Source organism: Archocentrus centrarchus, chromosome 7, assembly GCF_007364275.1.
Source record: "Archocentrus centrarchus isolate MPI-CPG fArcCen1 chromosome 7, fArcCen1, whole genome shotgun sequence".
In the NCBI taxonomy this organism is placed as follows: Eukaryota; Metazoa; Chordata; class Actinopteri; order Cichliformes; family Cichlidae; genus Archocentrus; species Archocentrus centrarchus.
In genome coordinates, this window is record NC_044352.1 from 1,437,273 (window position 1) to 1,461,216 (window position 23,944).

General features: G+C 46.0%; 1 protein-coding gene across 1 annotated transcript in view; it reads right to left on the reverse strand.

Annotated features, from left to right (window-relative positions):
- LOC115782780 (nucleolar protein 4-like) overlaps positions 1–22,384 on the reverse strand; it is a 139,992-nt gene extending 117,608 nt beyond the window's left edge. Inside the window, exon 1 of the mRNA XM_030733194.1 lies at positions 21,068–22,384. Within this exon, the coding sequence (XP_030589054.1) occupies positions 21,068–21,454 (387 nt within the window). The 5' untranslated portion in view covers positions 21,455–22,384. The remainder of the gene's footprint in view (positions 1–21,067) is intronic.
- Positions 22,385–23,944: the final 1,560 nt, after the last annotated feature.

Below are 23,944 nucleotides of genomic sequence, written 5' to 3' on the forward strand. Positions count from 1 at the left end.
TAAAACAAAAATCCACTGATTTACAGACTGATGGTCACAATGTATTCACAGAATACTTGAATACAGATTAATTCCAGTATAAAACATCTGTAGAGTAAATCTGAATAAATTATTCATTTCAGTAAATTATTAAGTAAGTTCAGGGTTGAAGCGGGCCGACGGGGACACGTGTGCTCGGTGCTCTTCCTGAGGTGCTGTGCAGGCAGGTGGTCTCGCTCTTATCTGCATACGCACTGATGCCGTTACCACGGCGCTGCCTCACCTTCCTGCACCACCCTCCATCCTCTGCTCTGACCCGCTGCACCTCCATCCTCACATCATTAGCACCCCCCCCCCGCTCTCATTTCCCCTCTTTTTGTGGTCTCTGCTCAGCTCACCATCCCATTTCCAAACCAGCCTGTTGCTAGGATACACATGTACCCATTCAGTGAAAGCTAAATGCCCCCCCCACGCACGCACACACACACACACACACACACACACACACACACACACACACCACCACCACCCCTGCTCTTCATCCTCCACCCCTGCCCCTCTTCATCCAACACATGTACACACACACACACACACACACACACACAAGCACAGTCCTCAGGTACCATGATGCAATGCAGGAGGAAAAGATCCCACTTCAACAACACAATCAGCACAGGAAGAGCAACAATCAGTTGAACCAGTGTTAATATTTAATAGACGCGTCACATCAGGAACATTTCAGCCAACGTGGAAAACAAAACTGCAGCTTTGCAGAAAAACATCAACCTCTGAGAAACCGTGGTTCCCTAAACACAACACGTCCTCATCACACAACTAGTGGACAGCACACGTGAAGGGTGCCCCCCTCACCAGCTGGTGCCACTGGTCTGTAGGGGTGTCACAATTATGAATATGAAATACAAACATCTGAAATACTCCCAGATCCACACGTGTGTCTGTTAACGGCTGTTTGAAGCTGTTTAACGATGTTCAGGTAACGAGTGAAGCGTCTGGCTGTGAGTGGCTGCACCCAAACAGACAGAGAAATATATTTAATCAGGTACTTTGTTACAGATGGGCCAAACCGGACCCAAACTCCTCACTAATAACACTGATAAATATGCCATCGTGACTCCTAATGGGGGCTCGGTCGGTCTCTCAGTGTGGGCAACAGTGAGACGAGCAGCATCTCCCCAAACAGCAAAATATACGACACGCGGGATGACATCATGATCCAAATACCTCCACACCTGTGACCATCGTTTGGCACAAAGGTGTGAGCTACCAAACCAACACCGTGCTTTTATTGTTTAACTACAGGCTAAAAACAGCTCAGCTCATCGACAGGAAAAAGCAAACTGAGTTTCATTACCCGCCTCTGTCACGCTGCTCTTTAACAAACAGCGCGTTAATTAACCTCCAGCCTGGCAGCAGAAATAGAAGCAGGAATCAGCTTCACCTGCTCTCAGCCACAGAAACCTCCACCTGACTTCTTTTATGCTCTTAGTCGAACTTCTGGCCAGCGCAGTCTCTCATTTCCTCCTGTTTCTGCTGCCAGGAACAGTAACTTCACTTTGTGGGCGCACAGCTGCCGATGAAATCAGAGACACACAAAGACAAAACAACAGTGTTAATGAAGAGAGCCGGCACGAAACCAGGACCCCGATTTGCTTTGACGAGACCAGATTTGACAGATTTTGCCTTATTTTAACCCTTAATCTCCCTCAGGGAGGGGGCCAAGGGCTGTGTGTGTGTGTGTGTGTGTGTGTGTGTGTGTGTGTGTGTGTGTGTGTGTGTGTGTGCGCGCGTGTGTGTGTGTGTGTGTGTGTGTGCGTGCGCACACGGATGTACGTGTGTATTTAAGGTAAAAAAGATGAAAGGCAAAGCAGGAAGTTCATTATGCTTAAACAGTTTTAGTTGGTCATCACGGGGACAACAGCATGTTTCAGGTGGTCTCACCTGGCAGGTGTTCACAGAGTTCAGAGGAAAAGCAGCCAATCAGGAAGGCTGCAGGTATCTTTATTAAACTGAGAGCTCGCTAAGCTGCTAAAACACAAAAAAATGCATCACAACAGAAGTTCACACACACACACACACACACACACACACACACACACACACACACACACACACACACACACACACACACACACACACACACACACACACACACACACAGCTGTGCAGTTCATCAAGTTTTCATTTCAATTACTAAATTGGCTTCCAGCAGTTATTCAGATAAACTCCATCATCACAGGGAGAGAGCGGGCTGCACCCTGGACAGACATTCACACCTACGGCTGATTAACCTCTCCGACTTCCTGTGGGAGGAACCCGGAGAGAACGAACCAGCCAGACAGTGGACTCAGACCCAGGACCTTCCTGCAGTGAGGCAGCAGAGCTAACCACTGCACCACTGTGCTGCCTAAAACGAGATAAGATAAACTGATTACCGTGCCGCGTTTTTCCTTTTAAAGTTTGATGATAGTGATGAAAGTAACTGTAATTATTATGATTTTTAATTGAGCAGCCCTCCTGCAAGGACACAGTCTCAGCTCTCCTCTCTCAGCTTAAACAGCAGAGCTGAGGAGAGCCGGCTGCCTTCATTTTACCGGCTCCGCGGGGAAAAGGGCGCAGAAACACAGAAATCGGCCGGTTTATGAGCACAGCTGGTTCCTTTAAGTAATGAATAACATGACCCACCAAGCACAGCACAAATAAGCAGACCTGAGGACAGATGGAGGAACCCTCTGAGACCATCATCATCATCATCTGAGCTTATCTGTAATCTGATAACACAACAGCGTAAATATGACAGTCAGACCCCGGAGACACCGCAGGAGACATTTACACAAGAGCAGCCTGAACAGGTCTGCCATACAAGCACAACAAATACTGCAGGTATTTAGAAATACCTGCAGTATTTGTTGTGTATTATAAGTACATAGGTATTTATTAAAGTTGCAGCAAAACCACAAATGATTTGGCACTGTTGGTCCATTCGGACATGTTTCAAACATGATCTGTCTGAAACACAGTAATAGTTGCATCCATAGTTTAAACGTGTACTGAGTAACTGTTCTCCCCTTAATGCCAAAGACCAGAGCAGCTGATGCTGGCACAAATAATCTGGCCCCATGAGTTGTGAATATGCTGATAATAATGTGCAATCTTTCCTCACTGCCATCCACAGTGCTGCTGCCGCGAGAAGTGACAGAAATAGTTTGAGAGGATGAATGTGGCTGCACAGCGGCGTCACTGGAGGGAAGAGAAAGGATGCAGCGTGTAGCGCAGAGCTGGTGTGAGTCTGAGTGTGATTCGAGGCGTAATCTACAAGCTGCTGCTACAGTCTGGGAGAACGAAAGGATGCTGCAGACCGTCCTCACTCTCAGCAGCAGCCAAATCTGCCGTCACACGGACCGACTCGCCTCGTCACTTCCTGCTCGGTGTGACCTGCTTCTGTCCATCCCGCCGTCTCATCACATCCATCCTCTCTGCACCTCCTCCAGCCCTGATGTCACACATGTTACAAACGTGTTAGACAAAAAAACCTGGAAGAGCTCACCTCACAACTTCAGCTGCATATATTCATTTGGCATTATGTTTTTATTCTGGTGTTTCCTTTTAAGTTTTCTAAATACAGGCAAGAAAACAGGGATTCTTTAAACTTTATGTCCAATCAAATCCCAGAATCTCACTCAGCAAACTGGAGCTCTGCCTTCTTGGATGATCTGTTAGTCCAATGAAGCCACAGCAGCCATATTATTGGTCAAAATGCTCCAAAAGGTTCCAACAGCATAAACACGGTCCAGAGGTTCATTTCAGGGACTCCAGTTAGCTGAGGGGAAGCCTAGCAGACAGCTAGCAGCTACAGCCACCTGTGTCACCATCCACCTGTCAGAGAGGCCACGCCCCTAATAATACAAACTTTATTTAAACAGGTGAGTTATAAACAGCTGTTATGAAGGAGGAAATCATCCACAGAGACCAAAGCAGTTTCTGTATCAGCTGTAAACATGTTTATTTCTGCTGGAAAGGTTTAACATGGGAGTCTATGGGGACTGACTCACTGCTGCCTCTGCTGGACAGCAGAGGAACTGCAGTTCAGCCTCTGCTACGTTGTTCTGAAGCAGCAACATATTTTTGATTAAGCTTTGAGGAGTTTTGCATACAACAGTAATAGACTACACACTGCTGTGTATGTCACATGTTACCATCTATTAAATTATGGTTTAGAAACATCGAAGTTGAGAAAAGAAGAGCCGAAACGACGAAGCCTTTCAGATCAAACAATGAAGATTATTATGGTGATAATGATGAGTGATAATGATGATTGCAGTATGATGGTGTTGATTATGGTGGCTGCAGACAGGAGCACGCACAGGACACAATAACACACGCTCTGAGCAGCACTGAGCTCATTATCCAGCAGTGCTGGCAGCAGGGCAGAGAAGGGGGCACAGTGATAGAGGAGCGGGGGGTCGTCTGTGGGGAGGCTGAAAATGGAAGAGAAGGGATGCTGGAGGGAGATGTGTTTTTAGAGGGGGGGGTGGAAAGGCATGATAATGAGAAGGCCCTCGTCCCACAAGAACATCTCCCTGTGCTTCCTCCTCCTCACTCCAGAGCCCAGCCTGCTCCAAACCAGGAAGCCCAATGAAACTAAAGGTTCTCCATCAGATTCTCCATCAGCTCCACCTGGACATGAAGACAAACCTGTGGTTTAAGTCAATATCATGAATTTATTTACTTAAACTCATCATTGTGGGTCTTTACCCACAATACAAAGCGCCTTGAGGCGACAGTTTGTTGTGATTTGGCGCTATATAAATAAAATTGAATTGAATTGAATTGAATGGGGAGGGGACAGAATGCAGTATTCTGCAGTATAGAGGCTTTATAAAATGTGTGGGACTGTGCCATATAGTACATAAGCCTAATGATACTATAATACTACAGAAACATCACAGTACTGTGCCGGATGGTACAGGTTTACAGTATAATGCCCGGGTTGTGGAGTCTGTGCGGTTCCTGAATCATTAAGCTGATTTTTCCTCAGTGTCTGACAGCGTAGGAGGAGAGTCACCTGAAGCAGCGAGCTATTCATCGCTCTGACGACACAAACGCCAACCTTCACACGTGTCAACAACAGCACAACACAGAGAGAATAAACTACTGTCGTCGGCTCACCCGCTGTCACGTCAAACCTTCAAACGAGCTTTTCTTAAGAGGATCCAGCGGTTAGAGAAAGATCACTGTAAATATTTCCAGGGCAGGAGCTCCATTCATCGTCTTTACAGACAGAACAAAGCTGGCAGTGCTGTCGAGATTAGCAGATTGATTTCATGATTTACTGAATGTCAATTTGTGCAGATTAAACTCGAGTTTCAAGGGACTGAAGAGCGAGAAACAAAGCCCAGATCAGACAGGGCTCAAGAGCTGCAGCATACATGAAAACACACCGAGGACAGGACGACCCGACCACAGGCTCCGCTTTAAGCACCGACACTTGTTTTGATGAGAGCAGGCCGAGGCCCACAGACCACAGCAGGAGCCGCAGGCCCACAAACGACAAACACACAAAGCTCACACCTATCAGAGCCGCCCGACACTCAGCCTTCACACATGAACAGGTGGCAGCTCTCACACACTGTAAGAAATGTCACCACTGCAGTGCTGGCAGGTAGGTCTGCCAGCACTGAACTGTCATTTTATTTATTCATTTATTTATTCATGCATGCACACAGCGGGCCAAACATATTCTACAACAGCTGTGCCACATAGTACACAAGACTTCCACTATAATAATCTAAAGATAAATACAGTATATGAGAATTAAACTGTACTAATGTAGAGCAGCATTTAGAGTGCGGATCTGCAGTCAGTTTATCTCCATCATGTAGATTTGAATCTTCTTCAGTGAAGCGGTATGACCGTGCTCTGCAGGGCATCCGTTTGGGCTCCTCAGGTGACGCGAATAAAAACAGTGATACCAGCAGAATGATGGGAAACCACCTCAGAGGTGAGAGGTCACACTGAGCTGCAGCCCACATACATGCTACTTTCCCACCGCTGAGGAGCCGGTGCTCGTGCTGTGCTCAATGAACCGGTGAAACGCTTAAGAACGGCCCGCGTTTCCACCACGTTTCTGTGAACTGCTCCTTTACGTATGAGTGTGGGCGGGTCCTCGTCTGAACACGAAGCCGAAGCGCACAAACGTGGGAGAACACGCTCCCCTTTCTGTGCTGCAAATACGTTTTAGGGTCCAAACCAAACTACTGCAGCATCTGTGTGCAGCACAGAGGGAAACACAGACAGCGATTACAGCAAGACGACAAGTACGCACTTTGTGTCCTTTTATCTGTGATATGAACTGATACAAAGCAGCAAGTTCAGCCTTAGAGCCCAATCTAATTCACAGCCGTGAAAATCGCTTTTCTCCTGTAATACACATGTAATATGGTAGAAAACTTGATGTTGAGACGGCAGAGTCACGCCCTTCTGCTGCTTTCGTCACGCGTTCTTGGTTCAAGATCAGCTAGTTTGCGGGGCCGGAGTTGAACCCGTTTTTCGGCCGAGCACCGAGTGCTTCGGCGGTGGAAAACCCGCCTAATGGTTCAAATAAAGGCACCGGAACCCTGTTGGTGGGAAAGAGGCAACAGAGAACAGTGGATAATTCCTAGTGTCTGCTTCCAGGAAAAAAGCCCACATGAGTGAAATGATGCTTCAAACCCAAATGGGGCTGCAGCTTTATGTGGACTACAAATAGCAGCTCCACCCATCAATTAACAACCATCCACATTCAGGTCAAGTTCTTTCCTCAAAACATCTGCAAAGGCTTTACCCATGTTTGGTAGTGTTACACCATTATGGCACCATTATTACACCTTATTACACATTATTACACTATTATTACACCATATCCTGAATTGGGGTGTCCAAAGGAAAACAATCATTGGGACCTAATTAAGTAAAATTACTTTTTTCAGGTCCATCACACCATTGCTAAAGCGGTTAGGCTGTGAGTTTCCTAATCAGCAGGAGAAGTTTGGTTCTGGAAGTTGGAGCTGTTCATAGTCCTGGAGGGCCACTGGTGACTGACTGCTCTCATTAATTATGCCTGGTGGCTGCTGTTAATACGCCGCCTGCCTTTCAGGTGGGAGAGGGGGGGGCGATGAGAGGGAGGAGAGGGTCAGCAGAGGAGGAGGAGGAACGAAGGTGGAAATTGAAGCCTTGCAGTCTAATTAAGACTGGTGTTAATTTCTTTTCACCATCGCAGCGGCCAAAGGAGACGTTCACCATGGCAACAGGAGAACACCGAGGGGGGAGGTGAGCCGAGTGTGTGCAGTTAAAAAAAAAAAAAACCAGCACGACTCAAGGTAACGGAGCGAGGATCCATTTGGAGCTTCTCAGCAGCTCAGCTTTCCATCCCTGACCTGAAGATAAATTACCAGCCGAGTTGTAAAAGAGCTTCCTGTTCTTCTCTGAGTTTTAAAAGATGGATGCAGACGCCATGACATCACTCACTGATGTGTGGATGCCTGTTCTGAAGCCTCGAGCTCGAGCTGCACGCCCGTGCTCCGGTCCGAGCGCCTCCTCGCTCCGGACTTTTTAACTTTGGTTCTTGTTTCTTTGAATAAAACTCTTCAGTGGTCGCTCTCGACCTCTGCGGCGTTTTATCAGCCCTGCTCACGTGCAGCACGTCTCTGAGGTCAGAGTTTAAACCCTCACAGAGTAACTAAGACACGAAAGAGCTGAACCAAAAGGGACGATTTCAGCTGAAGTTTGTCTCCGCCCATCGAGGACCCTCCTGTGGAAGCTCAAAACACTAAAAATTTTTTGCTAAATTTTGAGTAGTTAACTCGAAATTCAGTTGAAATTTTGAGAAAATAACTCGTTTTTATCTCAAAAGTTCGTGTTAGCTCTGCGAATGATGAAGCTCCGTGAAAGAGGTTGTTTCCTTGTTACCTGGAAGCAGATGACGCCAACGCGTGCGCACTGAAAATCAGGTAGCGACACTATCAGCTAGCAGTGTGTAGCAAACGTGAACAAACTGTCGTCTGGTTTGTGACCTTTGACCTTTGAATGCCTTCCAGCAAAAAAGAGCTGCATAAAAGGAATCAGTGTTTTCATGTTGAACTGTTGGACAGCTGATGCCTTCAGCCTCCTGCTTCCAGGTAACAAGGAAATGACGTACCTTCACGGAGCCTCCTGATTGGCCAAGCTAACTCGAAATTTCGACTTAAGGATGGCAATTTTCTTTTTTTTTTAGAGGCGGAAACAAGCTTCCATACCCACAAAATGAAGTTTTATTAAGAGCAGTTTAGCCTTCATCCGCCATCATCCATCTGATAATATTACCCCAGGCATATCAAACATAAGGCCTGGGGTCTAGAATCGACCCAGCAAAGACCCCAATCCGGCCCCCTGAATGTCTTTGGAAAATGAAAGTAAATTTTGAAATTTAAACTATATTTTCACAAGTTTTACAGCTTTTACTGATGAAGACCTCCCCGACAGCCATTCATACTGCAACAAAGTAAAGAAGTAATAGATTCAATTATAGGAAAGTTCCTGTTTTTTCACCATCTACCATAGAAATTTTAGTTTTTTTACAGTGTGCCCACAATAATCTAAATTTTATAAATAAAGCATTTTCTGTGAATGAACAAAAACTTTCAGCTTAATAGTTACAGGGCAGTCTGGGCAGTGAGCTACCAGAACTTTTTCAGTAATTTGACATTTATTTCTTACAACTCGAGCCTACAGAGTCATGCTGATTTCCTTCCTAGCCCAATCACAGCTCTGTAGCTCACATCATTTTGTCGAATCACTCGACTTCACATCTTTGTTTGAGTCCAAAGTTAAGGTACAGCTGTAGGTTTCAGTTATTTAGAACATGGTGCATCATCTGCAGATGGAAATGTGGCACTGCTGATGGAGCTGCAGACGACCTGACGGCCGTGCTGCTGGATGTTGATCTAATCCTTTTAAATCTTCTGTATCGTTTTTCCAGCTCCTTAGAGACACATTTTTTTCACTCCTCATAATAAAAACTAATCTGTGAAAAAGCTACAACATAACAAAGTTTAAGAACAAAGTTTATTATAGTTTTAATTAGTTGAAGCTGCGCGGCAGGTGACCGTGCTCTTATTTTAAACACAGCGAGCTGTATTTACTGAGAAATCTTTGAAGGCATGGCAACCAGCTAAATTCAGCCTCACCAATTAAGACTTAGAGCTCAGTCTGTTGGAAGAAATCACGTTCTCTTTGTCTCACATCCAACCAATTAAGGGAGAAAAGTGTTTTACCTTTTAGAAACTTCTGTTTTTTTTTTCTCCTTCTTTTATTTGACTTTAGCTGGTGAAAATGAGAGCACAGGGGGAACGGAGCTGTTTCAGAGGAAAGAAGCAGCTTTGTGTTTTTAAAACCTTCCACTGATCAGTCATCAATTGGAGGCTTCGATTGGTGAAAATCTTCCAGCTTTACTGAAGTCAAGAACTTCCTGTTGGGCATAAATCGTCCCACCATTATTCATTTGGTGTTTTAAGGTCTCATTTAGAGTCTCCAGGAGAGAGAGCTGAAGCAGTGAATATGATAACAGGTCTGCCCGTCTCCACAGATTCAGCCTGAATCAGACTGTTCGACAGATACAAAACAGGGTGAATTCAATCCTACTGAGTTTTTAAAGCTGGCCATCATCATGATTTTGAAGATCAGATAATCATCACAGGCTGATGAGGCTCTCTTTAGCCGGGACGTGGCCCTCGTGTGACCTCTGGAAAAGACTCGTTCTCACACACAGGCCTGTTAGAGTCAGAGTGAGGCTAGCACAGGCACACACACCAGGGTCCAACTGCTCCTAAAAATCATAGAATAAGGCAGTCTTTGAGATAGCAGAGATCACTGAGGCTGATAGAGGAGGCCTCCCCAATTAAGCTGCCTCTCCTCCTGCAGACAGACCCCCAGATGTATGGACAGCATCCTCCTCCTCTCAGAACACACACACACACACACTCACACACACAGGGGGCATTCATCCATCTGTTTACCTAAACATGACGTCGCCGTGCTGATAAGAGTCTTTTTTATTGGAGTCAACAGAGCTCACATTAAAGCCGTGTGTGTGTGTTGTTCTGATCAGGAGGGGGACACATTCAGCATCAGTCTGAGGCTCCTTTAAATTACCAGTAACGAGGTGCCGGGTCAGTGGTCTCACTCACAGAGATGACGCACCTTCAGACACCCAGCACTCAGCTTCAGGTCAGAGTACCTGCAGCTCCCAGAGAGCAGCACTCTGCAGCCAAACCACCATCAGCCGGACTGTAACAGCGACGCTACAGGACGGGAACAAATCAGCTCCTTTATTTCTGCGTCTTTGTCACGTTTTATCAGCCGGTGTGTTCATACGCTCCACCACGAATCAGGTTTTCATCTCAAACTGTGACTTGTTTCTGCATTTAAGCTCTCACTTTTCCTTCATCATCAAAGCTCACAGTTTAGTTCAGCTTGAGCCAAATGACAGACCTTCAGGTCCAGGTTACTGTGGGGGGGGGGGGGGGGGGGGGGGTCCTCACTGTGGTTTCCAAAACAGATGCAACAACAGAGAAAAGCATAAATATAACAGAATGAATATTCACAGCATCATGCAGGATATCGAGACTGCGGTGTGTTCAGATCCGCCGCGCTGCGGTATTTGAATAAACGTGATTTGATTGGCTGACACGTGCTGATGCTTCAGCTCGAGCAAAGTGAAAAAACACCCACAGTTCAGCAACAGCACAACCTTCAAAACTATGATGCTGAAGCCTGCAGCACATCCCGCCTAAGTCAGCTTACCTCCATCTTTACTACAGTACCAATCTGACAGCACACACACACACACACACACACACACACACACACACACACACACACACACACACACACACAGACATATTTGAGTACAACCCCAACACGACCTATTTTTTCCCCACCAGCAACGTGGACACCATTAATATTTACATCCTGTCAGGACCACGAGCTTCTCGTCACAGGTGGGTGCTTCCTGTACCTGTAATGTTGGTCTTTTCAGAGCTTCCCTGACCATGTCTCCTATCAGCTCAGATGTATTTACAGCACAGGGAGCAGCTCTATGTGAGCACAGCCCCGTCTGAGACCCGTGATGTAAGGGTCCAGAACCGAGCTCGCTGGATTCCAGCCGGCTCTCTGATTTATGGAAACTTCAGCTTTTAAACAAGAACAGCAGGTCAAAGGCTGAGCGCCGTTTCCCCACCGCGAGAGCTTCATCTGTTCACGGACTCACAGTTTGTGCTGCAAACACACCAGCCTCCTCCTGTCTGCTGCTCCCGCTGAACACAGCCGACAGAGGGGGAAGTGGTCATCACATGGCCCTGACACCAGAGTAAAGATAGCAGCTATTATTAGTCCCTGCAAACCACTCAGTGTTTCCTGGGGCCTCCGAGTCCTTCAGTACCACAGAAACATGAGTTTACTGTCACGAACAGCAAAATGTGCCATAAACACGTTTCAGTAATCTTTAGATGATTAAAACCGAAATACTAACATCCTCAAAAAAGGAGGGCATCGTGGGATGTGCAGAGAAGACAAACCCACCGGCTCAGCATTAACATTTTAGCTGCCGCCATCTTGGTCCTTTGTTTCCTGAAGTGACCACATGCTATGCTAACCACTGTAAAGGAGTGTCTCTCACACACACACACACACACACACACACACACACACACACACACACACACACACCTGCTGATCAGTAAAACCCAATTAAATCCCAGAATCTCACTGAGCAAACTGGAGCTCCGCCTTCTTGAACAGTCTTTTAGTCCAGTGAAGCCACAGCAGCCATATTATTGGTCAGATCATTGCATTAAAAATGCTCCAACAGCACAAACACAGTGCAGGGGTCCAGTTCAGGGACTCCAGTTAGCTGAGGGGAGGCCTAGCAGACAGCTCGCAGCTACAGCCACCTGTGTCACCATCCACCTGTCGTCAGAGAGGCCACGCCCCTAATAATGCAAACTTTAAGTTATCTACAGAGACCAAAGCAGTTTCTGTTTCATCTTTATTTCTGCTTGTTTTAACATGGGAGTCTATGGGGACTGACTCACTGCTGCCTCTGCTGGACAGCAGAGGAACTGCAGCTTTGATTTGTAGCCCCAGAGTTTGATGCTTGCAGATGAATTCAGATCTGTAGCACAGCCCGGTTAAAAGAATGAAGTGAACCTATTCTGCTCTGTTGCTTTGATGTTTCTAATAATGAGCTCAGTGTATGTTCAGTAATCTGTGTGAGACAAACACTGCAGACTGCTCTAAACACTCAGCGTAGCACTGTTTTTTATACTTTTGGATCTGGGTGATGTCATAGAGAGAAGATATCCTTATATGGTCATCTAAGAAAGCCAATCAGAAGAAAGACTGTCTTAAAGAGGAGGAGCTAAAACCATAGCATAAACTAAGAGGCTGAGACAAAGATGGATTGTTTTGATCTGTGATCATGCAAAGCTGTTCTTGTTTATTTCATGAATAAATAACTAAGCAAGTGAGCAAGCCAGAGGACTTTTTAATTTGTATTTTATAACAGTGTAATAATTTTTCATTATAAACGTAGATTCTGAGTGAAATCTGATCAGTGCATTTATTAATCATAGAAACCCAAACCATGAAGTCACAGTGCTGATTACACCGACACGCACTACTGTCACAATATTTTACCTTAATCAGAGTCGTGTGTGATCCTCAGGGTGAGTTTCACAAACCAAAGACTCCCAGCAGTGAGACTGGGGGGTGGGCACTGCTAATTAAGCTAATTAAAAAGTTCCCCATTCAATTAATTGAAAGGGTTTTTTTTTTTCTGCCAGGAGTCGTTGATGCCTCATTGTTTCAGCTCAGCTCGCTGAAGTGTGGCCGGGTGATTAAAAACAACTCTTACAATATAAAATTTAACAAGAAAAAAATATTTTGTGTGATGTGAGCGAGCACAAAAAAAATCCTACAAATGCTGAAGGACGGAGTTTGTGACAAAGAGAAAGGTTTCTCGGTTTCAGTCACTTCAGCGGGACCACCAGCCGAGCAGGACCAGCTGCAGGACACAGAGGGGATCTGTGGGAGGTCTCACAGGTGTGTCGACATACATTTGAGCTCGTATTGAGACGACTGCAGGAAAACACTTTCTTGAACACAGGTTTCTAGTCAAGAACACATCAGGTGTCCTTCAACAGTGGTGTGAAGTTGACCATCTTAGGTGCCGTTTACACGAAGCCGTTTTCACTGGAAACGGTGTCGTTTTGATGCGTTTCAGCCTTTCGTTTACACGATGGCGTTTCAGAAACGATCCGCGTTTACACGAGGACATGTGAAACGATGAAAACGATGTAGTTCCCATGCCAGGCCACAAGTTGGCGTTGGTTTTCTCTTTGCAGTTTGTTTACGCAAGACGCGCATGCGTGGAGTGACACAGTAGGTAGTGCGGCAAATTGTTCATTACTTACAAAACGGCCAATGTGAGAGGTTTTGTGTGGACAGATGATGAGGTTGGATCGCTGCTGCACACAACGCTGAATTACAAAACGGTAAAAACACAGGAAAAGCATAAGAAGCACTCGTGAATCCGCGAGTACTGTTTATCAGTCTGCGCGTGCGCGAAAAACTGGCCGTCTCAACCATAGTACGCATGTGCGAGTCGAGCGTTTTCAAATCACCCCGCTTTCAAGTGTTTACACGAAAACGCAAGCCGGTGCGTTTCTGAAACGCTCCACTCTGGACCCCGTTTCTGAAACACATCGTTTTCACTCTGTTGTCGTGTAAACAGAAGGGCGAAACGCATCAAAACGACACCGTTTCAAAATGAAAACGGTCTCGTGTAAACGGCACCTTAGGTGAGATCGTTCTCGAGTTTTTAAACCTTAAAGCTTTTGAAGAACAGACGCTGCCGACTCTGAAGCCAAGGCTACGACCACACCTCAACTTTTCCTTCGAAAGTCTTCATGAATTGTTTTTTATCGTTGTATCTGTTAGGACTAAATGAAATGTTCTTGATGGAGAGAGAACTACAAGGAAAAGACTCCACTGATGCTCTGCTCTGAAGTGCATTTCTATGTTACTGCATGCTGTTGCATTACACATCACAGGTCACATCAGGCAGACAGACAGAGAGCCTCACTCACTGACAGTGGGCACAAATGTTTTTACACTACTAAAAATAAGTGCATGCCAAACTACAGCTGGATTTATGAAACGCGGACACGGGCCAGGTGTGTTCTCAGCACCGTGAATCAGCATCATTCAAAATCCACAGGAGCATCCTCGCTCTGAAGAGCCTGAATCACAGCAAGGAAAAAGACAGACTAACAGAAGAAGAAGACAACAGGTGGAGGACACGAAGCACCTGATTGGAGGAGCATCTTACACCTTTACTGCTGCTGCTGCTGCCCTGACTGAAACATTCATCCATCTAAGGTTGGGTTTTTCTGTCACACTGTTTTGAATGGAGGGCTGTGTCTGCAGCTGTCCCTCTATCAGCTCTGATAACATGCAGGCTGGGATGTGCTGGGAACCCCTGAGAGTAACAGTTCATGTGTGTTACAGTCAAAATGTTTGACTCACAGAACACCTGAGAGATCAGCCAGGCACTACACTCCACCTGCACGCACACACACACACACACACACACACACACACACGCACACGCACTACCTGTGAGTCAGTTTGTGTGCGATCAGCTGTTGATCGGGTCGTTCCCCGCTCAGCGTGACGCCATCAGACAGGATGCTGCTCATCCAGCAGCGGTAAGATCCCGTTTAGTTCAACACCTCCAGGCGAGTGTTTGTCACCTCGCTCAGCAGGTAGGAGACAGCACAAAAACACAAACAGCGTCAGTCTGCACGAGGACACAATACAGAAATAAATAAATCTCACACAGAGAGATCTGAGAAACAGCAGGACACGCACCGTTAGACCCACAATCACCTGCTGTCTACTTCCTGCACTGCTCAAGGCTGAAGCACAAACGGAAAGCCGAAGAGCAAGAGTGCCGAGAGGCGAGGACACCGGCTCGTTTCTGATTTTATGATCACTGCTTCCTCGCTGCTCGCTCAGGTACCAGGAGAACATGAAGAACAAGCACCACAAACAAAGCCTGTATCTGAAAGATGGCTGTCACTCTTTGGTTTGTAACATCCCAAAGTGAAGCCTCAACTTTAGTACTGTGGCCACTACCGTCTTTCTGTCTCTTTTACACTGTTGCCAACTCCTCAGTAAAGAAAAGTAGCTATTGGCTGTCCTAAAAGTCGCTAGAACTCGCTATATGATGTCATCACCTAATTTGCCTAATATGTAGTGCCAAATCACAACAAACAGTCACCTCAGGGTGCTTTATATTGTAGGTAAAGACCCTACAATAATACAGAGAAAACCCAATAGTCAGAACGACCCCCTATGAGCAGCACTTGGTGACAGTGGGAAGGAAAAACTCCTTTTAACAGGAAGAAACCTCCAGCAGAACCAGGCTCAGGGAGGGGCATATGAAGGGACGCAGTATGAAGGCTGTATGTTCACCAAACACGGTGACAGCAGAGAATTTCAGGTGTCCGGTCTACCTCCAAAACTCTCTGAAAGTCGCTGACTTCAGCGGAAAAAGTCACTAAATTTGTCGCTAATTACTTTTTTGGAAAAAAAATTGCTGAATCTAGTCGCTAAGTTTGCAACACTGCTCTTTTATCAGTGATACGCCAATGCCTGCATAACGAGCTGCCAGCAGGCAGTTTTTCTGCTCTTATAAACACATAAATCCGCCGATACTGCAGACTCAACAGACCAGCGGCTGACACAGACAGTCACAGACTCACAATCCTGTCTGCGACATGCCTGATAAACTGAATATTAAATGATTACAGGACGGTGTGAAATTAGCTGAGCAGTAACTACAGCATCACACTGACCTGTAAGATCAGAGCCTCGACCCGCTTTCCACAGACACCCAAACTGTAGTTATACATGAGATTACAGTACATACGTATTTTTAAAAAATAAAAGAATTTTAAATAAGAGCTGTGCTTTCATTCAGTCATTGTGTCATCCCTCTTCAGTCCAGGCTACGGTCAACCAGAAGTACCAGGTTTGAACATGACCACCATGAAGGCCGTGACTGCTTAATGTCACAGTCTCTGCAGCTTGAAAAAAGGCGACTGGACTTCTTTAAGTTCCTGAAGACGTTCCTGCTCTCATCCCAAAGGCTTCTTCAGTTCTCAAACCAAAAGGTGGAGAGACCCAGGTATTTAAACTGCTGTGGGCGTAGTCCCCTGGAAGTGGTTGTGACCCACTATTGTTCATGTGCATAATCATATGTGCCAAGGTGTGAAAGAAGGCGTGGCGCATTTCAATCAGTGGTTTCAGTGAAACCTATGTGGGACTTCACTCCACTGTATCAAGTGATCTATTGAGGTCACCTGAACAAAGGTGTGATGGGGGGTTGAGGTCAGCACTGTAAGTGGGGGAAAGTTGGAGACGTAATCCACCTCCTCTGTTCAATGATGGTTGTTCACAGTGGACATAGTTTGAAAGAGGAGTAAAAGAAGCATCTGTCGGTCTTCTTTTTTGCCTTAGGGTGTGACTTGGTTTGAGTCACACTCTAACTTAAAATTTCAACTTATTAACATTAAATTTCGAGTTATGGTTGGAAAAAAAAATAAAAATTTAAAATTCAGTGGCAGAAACAAGCTTCAGTACCGTCAGGTACAAACTCCATCGGGTGACACCAACACAACCATGGGGTTAAAGAGGTGTCAGCCATGAAAGGTAGAAACAGTTCTCGTCAATACCAAAGAGTATGTGGAGGTGACCATCCATGGTGGACAGCCCACAGTCACCAGCCACACTATCAGACTGACCGAGGCAGTGAAACCAGATAAAGAGCAGGAGTTTAAACAGTTAGCACTGCGCTCTGTGGACAGCAGTAATATCAGGGTTATTTCTGGCTTTTAATGAGCTTTTGTAAGCAGGACTGATCTGCTAACAGTTTCTGTCTTCCAACACCTCTGTCCCTCTGACAAACAGGAATGTGAGTGAATTAAGCCCCACGTAGAAAAAAATAATACAGGATGAGAATATTTTAATCACATTCCTGCTGATCTTCCTTTGGGGCCAGGCCAAACCTCCTTTGGTGAGCACCGGGCTGATTTATGTGCATGAAGAACAGTGTGTATTATTTAAAAACATGAAACCTCATAAATGTGTGAATATGACGTCATTAATGATGCTGCAGGACGTCCATGTTTATGGCTGTGTTTGGGGGGGGGGGGGGGGGGGGGGGTCTTCATTGTTGGTGGCTGAGCTGATGGCCTGTTACCCCCTCTCTGCCCCACCTCTGATCCTGAATGTGTGATGCCCGGGTTGGAAACACATGTACTCAGATGACAGTGAGGCTCGCTTATAATAAAATGAATTACTTGAATGAAGGGGGCCAGTGTGAACCCCAGCTCGCAATCACAGCGTGGATGTGATGAAGCCCCCGGTGTCAGACACACACCGTGGGGCTCAGTTACAGCTGGCTGGCTACCCGCCCCCATGTTGGACGTTACTGTAAGCCCGGAGCCCTCCTGTCCTCCCAGCCCACGGCCACAGCACGGTGAGGTTGGTGTTCGCGGTCACAGTTTTAGTGTCAGTGGGCGTGCCTTTCATAGGGAAGAGCTGGAGGTGGGGTCACAAAGTGGACAGATCCTGCATTAAACCCTTTCCCCAACTTAAAGGTAAGCAACTGAAGCAACTACCAATGAGAGCCAAGGATGCTGCTGATTGACATATGACACAGTAGTAGATGGTAGAGAGTTACCAAGGCAACCAGAGCCTAAACCATGAGCAGGCGGCCGACTGCTAACGACAAAGCGACGTGTGAAGAGCTGATCACTTCCTGTGTGGATGCCAAGCAGCGCATCTTCAGAGTATTTAAAAATTAAACAAATGATGTGTGACCCTGCCCCCCACCCCCACCCCCACCCACCCACCCACTGCCCCCTCAAACCTCCAGCAGCAGAGCTTTTCTGACGTTTAAAGGTGGAAAATATTCCTGTCATATAAACGGGCTGATCAGTGCATCTTAGAGCAGACTGATGAGAAGCTCAAGGATACAAAAATACTGTAAAACTGGTGACCACAAACACAGACGCACAGGTTAAAAGTCATGAACCAGGGCTCCTCATACATGACATCTGTGGATGAACCAGAAGGAAGAACGGAGGAGCTGGAGGTCCGATATCAGGAACGTCTGAAAATCGAGGAAGCTGGGAGCCAGTTTTCAGTCAGGAAGTGTTGTTCAGATACTAATTAATTAGTTTGACCTGAACGGGACAGTGAAATCATGATTATCAGTTTTTAGGATTCAGGTCAAAGATTTTTGACCTTGAAGATTGAAGCAGCATGGTCCTGCCAGCTGGTCACATCTGAGCTTGCTTTGCAGCTCTTCAGACCTGCGTCTTATTCTTTAGAGCTCGGTTTGTTTTTAATGGACTAATATTGTTTTATTTGGTTACATTGTGGATAAACCTTCCTCTCCTCCGGTGTAATTAGTGCCTTTTTACTTAGCTAAAGTACAATTTTAAGAAGACATCCGTCAGATTTGGACTGATTGATTGGTCCAGTTACGGTTTGTGTTTCAACCTGTTTAAAGTGAATAACATGATGTTGTTGAAGATGAAGATCATTTTAACCTGTTAGTTAAGTAAAATAAATTTTACTGTGCTAATTGTAAGACATACAACATCACTTCACTCGTGTTTATGCAGCATGAACCACGTCATACATGTTTTAATGTAAAGCACTGGTACAGTCACGGATCATATATCACTGGACTCAGGACAGTCGGACCCTGGATGGTGTTTCTGAGACAATCCATGAGACTCTAACCCACGCACACCCTAACCACAAAATTTAAAATTTAGATTCAATTGGCTTCTCTCAAAATGTAAAGGAGCCCACCCACCACTTTAATCATACTCTGGATCTTGTCCTAACATATGGCATAGAAACTGAAGACTTAACAGTATTCCCTGAAAGCCCCCTCCTGTCTGATCATTTCTTAGTAACATTTACATTTACTTTAATGGATTACACAGCAGTGGGGAATAAGTTTTATTACAGTAGAAGTCTTTCTGAAAGTGCTGTAACTAAGTTTAAGGATCTAATTCCTTCATTATTATGCTCTTCAGTGCCAACACAGTGCAGAGCAGCTACCTAAACTCTGCTCCCAGTGAGGTCGATTATCTCGTCAATAGTTTTTCATCCTCACTGCGTATAACTTTGGATACTGTGGCTCCTCTGAAAAGGAAAGCTTCAAATCAGAAGTGCCTGACTCCGTGGTATAATTCACAAACGCACAGCTTAAAGCAGGTAACCCGAAAGCTGGAGAGGGAATGGCGTCTCACTAAATTAGAAGATGCTCATTTAGCCTGGAAAAAGAGTTTGTTGCTCTATAAAAAAGCCCTCCATAAAGCTAGGACATCTTACTATTCATCATTAATTGAAGAAAATAAGAACAACCCCAGGTTTCTTTTCAGCACTGTAGCCAGGCTGACAAAGAGTCAGAGCTCTGTAGAGCCGAGTATTCCTTTCACTTTAACTAGCAGTGACTTCATGGATTTCTTTACAAATAAAATTTTAGACATTAGAGAAAAAATTATTCATAACCATCTCAAAGATTATTCTTCATGTTCGGCTGCTTTCAGCACTGCTGGTATTTGTTTAGACTCTTTGGCTCCAGTTGATCTTTCAGAGTTAACTTCAATAGTTACTTCCTCCAAACCAGCAACATGTTTGTTAGATCCCATTCCTACTAGACTGTTCAAAGAAGTCTTTCTATTAATTAATGTTCACCATTAATGAACTGGAGCTTCTTTTATGAAATTACCTGAGTTCAGGTGTAGTATTAATATATGGGGTGGTTCTCAATGTCTACCAATTTAAACACTTTAACAGTGAAATATTTTTATAAAATAAACCAGTTCATATGTGGGCGACCTTAGAAAAGATGACTCATATTTAAAAATGTCAGGAGCCTTTCCCCAGGACTGTAACACTGACTTATTTTATGTATTTTTGCTGGTCTGGATGAACAGATGAATTACTCAGAAGGAAATGCTATATCAGCGATGTCTACAACACAGGAGGCTCGTTTTCCCCACACGGGTCCTTTTAACCCAAAAACCACGTGTCTGCACACCTGAATCACGTGTTTTGGAGGAACAAACTCCCGCACACGTCTCTCTTACTGCTGGAATATTGATTCATTACAAAATTTTGGCTCGTCACCTTCATTAGGCATATGGAGCTCCACATTCCCACACACACATATAGAAAATGCCTCAATCATCCCAACATCTAATCAGGAGACTGATGAGATTAATCTGAGGAACACTGCAGGCATATTTACGAGCACTCAGCCAATAACATCAATGCACCTTCAAAACCTTTCACAAATCAGTCTTTTTAAAGCTAAACTGTTATCAAAATATTACACTATTAATTATATTCCATTTATTCTATAGGCAGAGATGGAAACATGGGGTTTGCATGTAATAAAATAAGCAGTTAAATACGTATCAGGTGCCTTTATAGAGTGGGAACCATGCAGTGCATCACACACCTTCGTGTGTGTGCATATACAGAGATGTTACTCATGTACCCGATGAGGGTGGCATGCACCAAAATGCTGTAAATGAATGAATCTGCCAGCAGTGAGACGAAGCGCTGGAGTTCGGTTTAATCCTGAAACATGAATTATGAGGCAGCGCTGCACATTTGCCTGTAAAATTAACGCACCCCTCCAAACACAAACATCTCTTCCTTTTACTGTTTTTTTTTTTTTTTTTTTTTTAACGGGGTGACAAAAACGTCAAGTTTTGCTCCATGTTGTCCTGTTGAGCAGGTCGAGCTCAGGTGGAACAGGTGTTTGCTGCGGTGGCACTGAGCCAGGTGAAGTTGTGCAGTTCACGCTTTTATTTCCTGATTCAAATACAGGCAGCCTGACAGACACATGATGACAATGGGACAAACAGCTCGGACAGAAAGAGGAAGAGACACTAACCGTCGCCGCCTTGATGGGCACGTAGAGCACGGGTCTGTCCGCGGAGCCGTTCTTCCCGTCCGGCAGCGTCCCGACCTGGAAGCCTTTGGACTTGACCCAGAACTTGAACTTGGCGTTGATGTGGTTTCCGCTCTTCTCGTGCAGGAACAGCCCGTTGTTGTTCTCCTCGTCCCCCTGCAGCAGGGTCTGCAGGATCTTGTTGTATTTGCGCCGGGTCACGGTCTTGGTCTTGCCGGAATCCCCGTACGTGCGCAGGCACCAGTCCTGAAATTCCCCGAACATCTCCGCCGCCTCCGCCGGAGCCCCGGGACTCTGGCTCCGCTGCTGGTTGTTGGTGGAGGGGGTGGTCACCGCGTCCCCCACGCTGCCGGCTTTCCTCGTTGTCATGATAAGCGGTCCGGGGAGAAAGAGCCGCTCTGTTGTGCGTAAATTCGCTCACAGTCCGGTTCGCCTGGTTCTAAGGAATCCACCGGACAAACGTCGGCTTTCTGCCTCCTCACCGGGGGGCGGAACGGGTCCAACCTGGTGAAAAAAATCCAAGCAGATCTCCAAACGTGTGGTTGAGCTCAGACCCGAACAGAACCTGTTTAAATGTCTCCGTTCCTCGAGAGAGAGAGAGAGAGAGAGAGAGAAAAAACGGCCCTCACTCAGTTTTTTTTTTTTTTTCAATTAACGTCTGAAAATGAGCCGTTTGGACGCCTCCGCCTCCTCCTCTCTGCTTTTTACACACCAGCGGGTCGCTGCAAAAAGAGGAATTAAAGCCCGCTGGGACGTCCAAAAACTGCAAATGCAATTCCAGAGCTGCTCCCGCTCGGATGTGAGGAGGGAGACAGGAGATAAGGGAGGCAGGGCGGTGGGTGACCCGGCGGCTCCGCGACCTCCTCAGACACACCTGTTAGCAGCGTGGGTCGCTCGGCCTGTCCCGTGGGGGATGTCGGTCACAGTTTCCCCTCCTCCACCTCCACCTCTTCCTCTTCTGAGGTTCGTGCTTTCTTTCAGAAACGAGCGGTTGGCCGTCGGGTCTCCATCGCCATCGATGTGTCGGAAAACAGAAGCCACCTGTGCCCGAGACCAGCGGCTCGGTCCGCCTCTCAGCAGCGTCCTGAATACCCCTCCTTCCCCGCTCTTCCTCCTCCGGGCTGATGGGAGACGACCGGACACCTGTTTGATTCCTGCTCCTCCTCTGCCCCTTAAAGCGCAGCGCTTCGCTTCATTCGCTTTTCAAATAAACCAGAACACACCAGAACCTCCGCAGCAGCAGCACCGCCGCCGATACGCCTCTGAAATACGGACAAATAACTGCGACACATGCGGAGCGCGTCGGGCCGGCCTGAGCGAACGGGACCCGCACGCTGCTGCTCAGAAGCAGGAAGTATCAAATACGACCAAAAAAAACGAGCGGCGCGCTGCTGCGAGCAGACCCGCAGGCTGCACCCTCCTCTAACCCCCCAGGCAGCAGCAGCAGGCTGAGCGCTGACAGTTAGGACTTCACAGCAGGAGCAAGGTTAACATGGTCAGCTGAAAGCAGACGAGTAACAAGTTATGTCTCTATAAAATCTACAAAGTTTACTTCCCTTTAAAAAATCCAGACTCACTGTGTGAAAAATGCAGCATCAGCTTAATGACGGGGGGGGGTGCAGTAACTGCATGGAGTACTTTAGGAGGACAAGTCAGCGACCCAAAGTTAAAGATAAAAAAATGCAAATGAAATTATATAAACTGAAATTTTAACATTTTGTGTGAGTCATCTCAGCTTTGCCCCATAAAACGTAAAACGTGCCCAGTATACCCCACAGTGCCCCCCCCCCCCCCCCCCCCCCCCCCCACACACACACACACACACACACACACTGGGCCCACACTGGATTATTACAGTGACATTGGTGGATATAAATAAAATAGGTTTGAATGCACCAATGAAAAAGATCCAGGCGTGTTTTGTGCACTTGTCGCTCATATTGATCCAAACTCTCCCGTTTCTTCTTTACGTCAGCAGCTGGGCTCATTACTGTTATCTTATTATTTCTCATTGTAAGTAATCCTGAGGGTGGGTTTGGTGGTTATTGTGTGGTTTTCATGGGTGGAACCTAATGTGTGTTTCTTTATTTTAAAGGTTCCTCTGTGTCACAGCTGATTCCTTGCCGAGTATGCAGACACACACACACACACACACACACACACACACACACACACACACACACACACACACACACACACACACACACCTGAGTGCTGGTGGAAAGAAAAGCTTCTGTAGATGAACTGAGACTGTATATAAAAGATGGAAACAACCAACACGCCATCGCCCACTGATTCCTGCACAGGGCCTTACTGTTTTCACTGCTGCCGTGATTTTTTTTTTGTTTCAATGTGACCATATTTGGACTACAGGCGCAAAGTTCTCAGCTAATGCCAGCTAGCCTGGTTATCAGGCTGCATCCATAGACTGTATTGGATCATCACACACTAATGAGTGGGATGTGGGATGTGTCACTAATTAGATACCTGCTAATTAGTGATAAGTAACATCCAATAAAATCCTGTAGTTTCTCTCACCTGTTTTTCTTTATAGTATTTCCTGTCACATAATTCCTGTTCCAATACTGGATGCTCAAGTTCCCAATAATGAGCCAAAGCTCAGGCTGCAGACTGCTCCAAACACTCAGTTTATCACAGTTTTTTCAGCTCTTTGGTCTGTATGATGTCACCGAGTGAGGGTAAAGCTTCTGTTTCTGGAGGGCAGCCAATCAGAAGAACACTCTTTTAAACGAGGAACAAGTTTAGACAGAGGATAAACTGCTGGTTGGGTGGGGTGGGGTCATAAAGCTAGATTTTATTCACAGTAGAAAATAATAAAATCAGATCAGATGTTTAAAG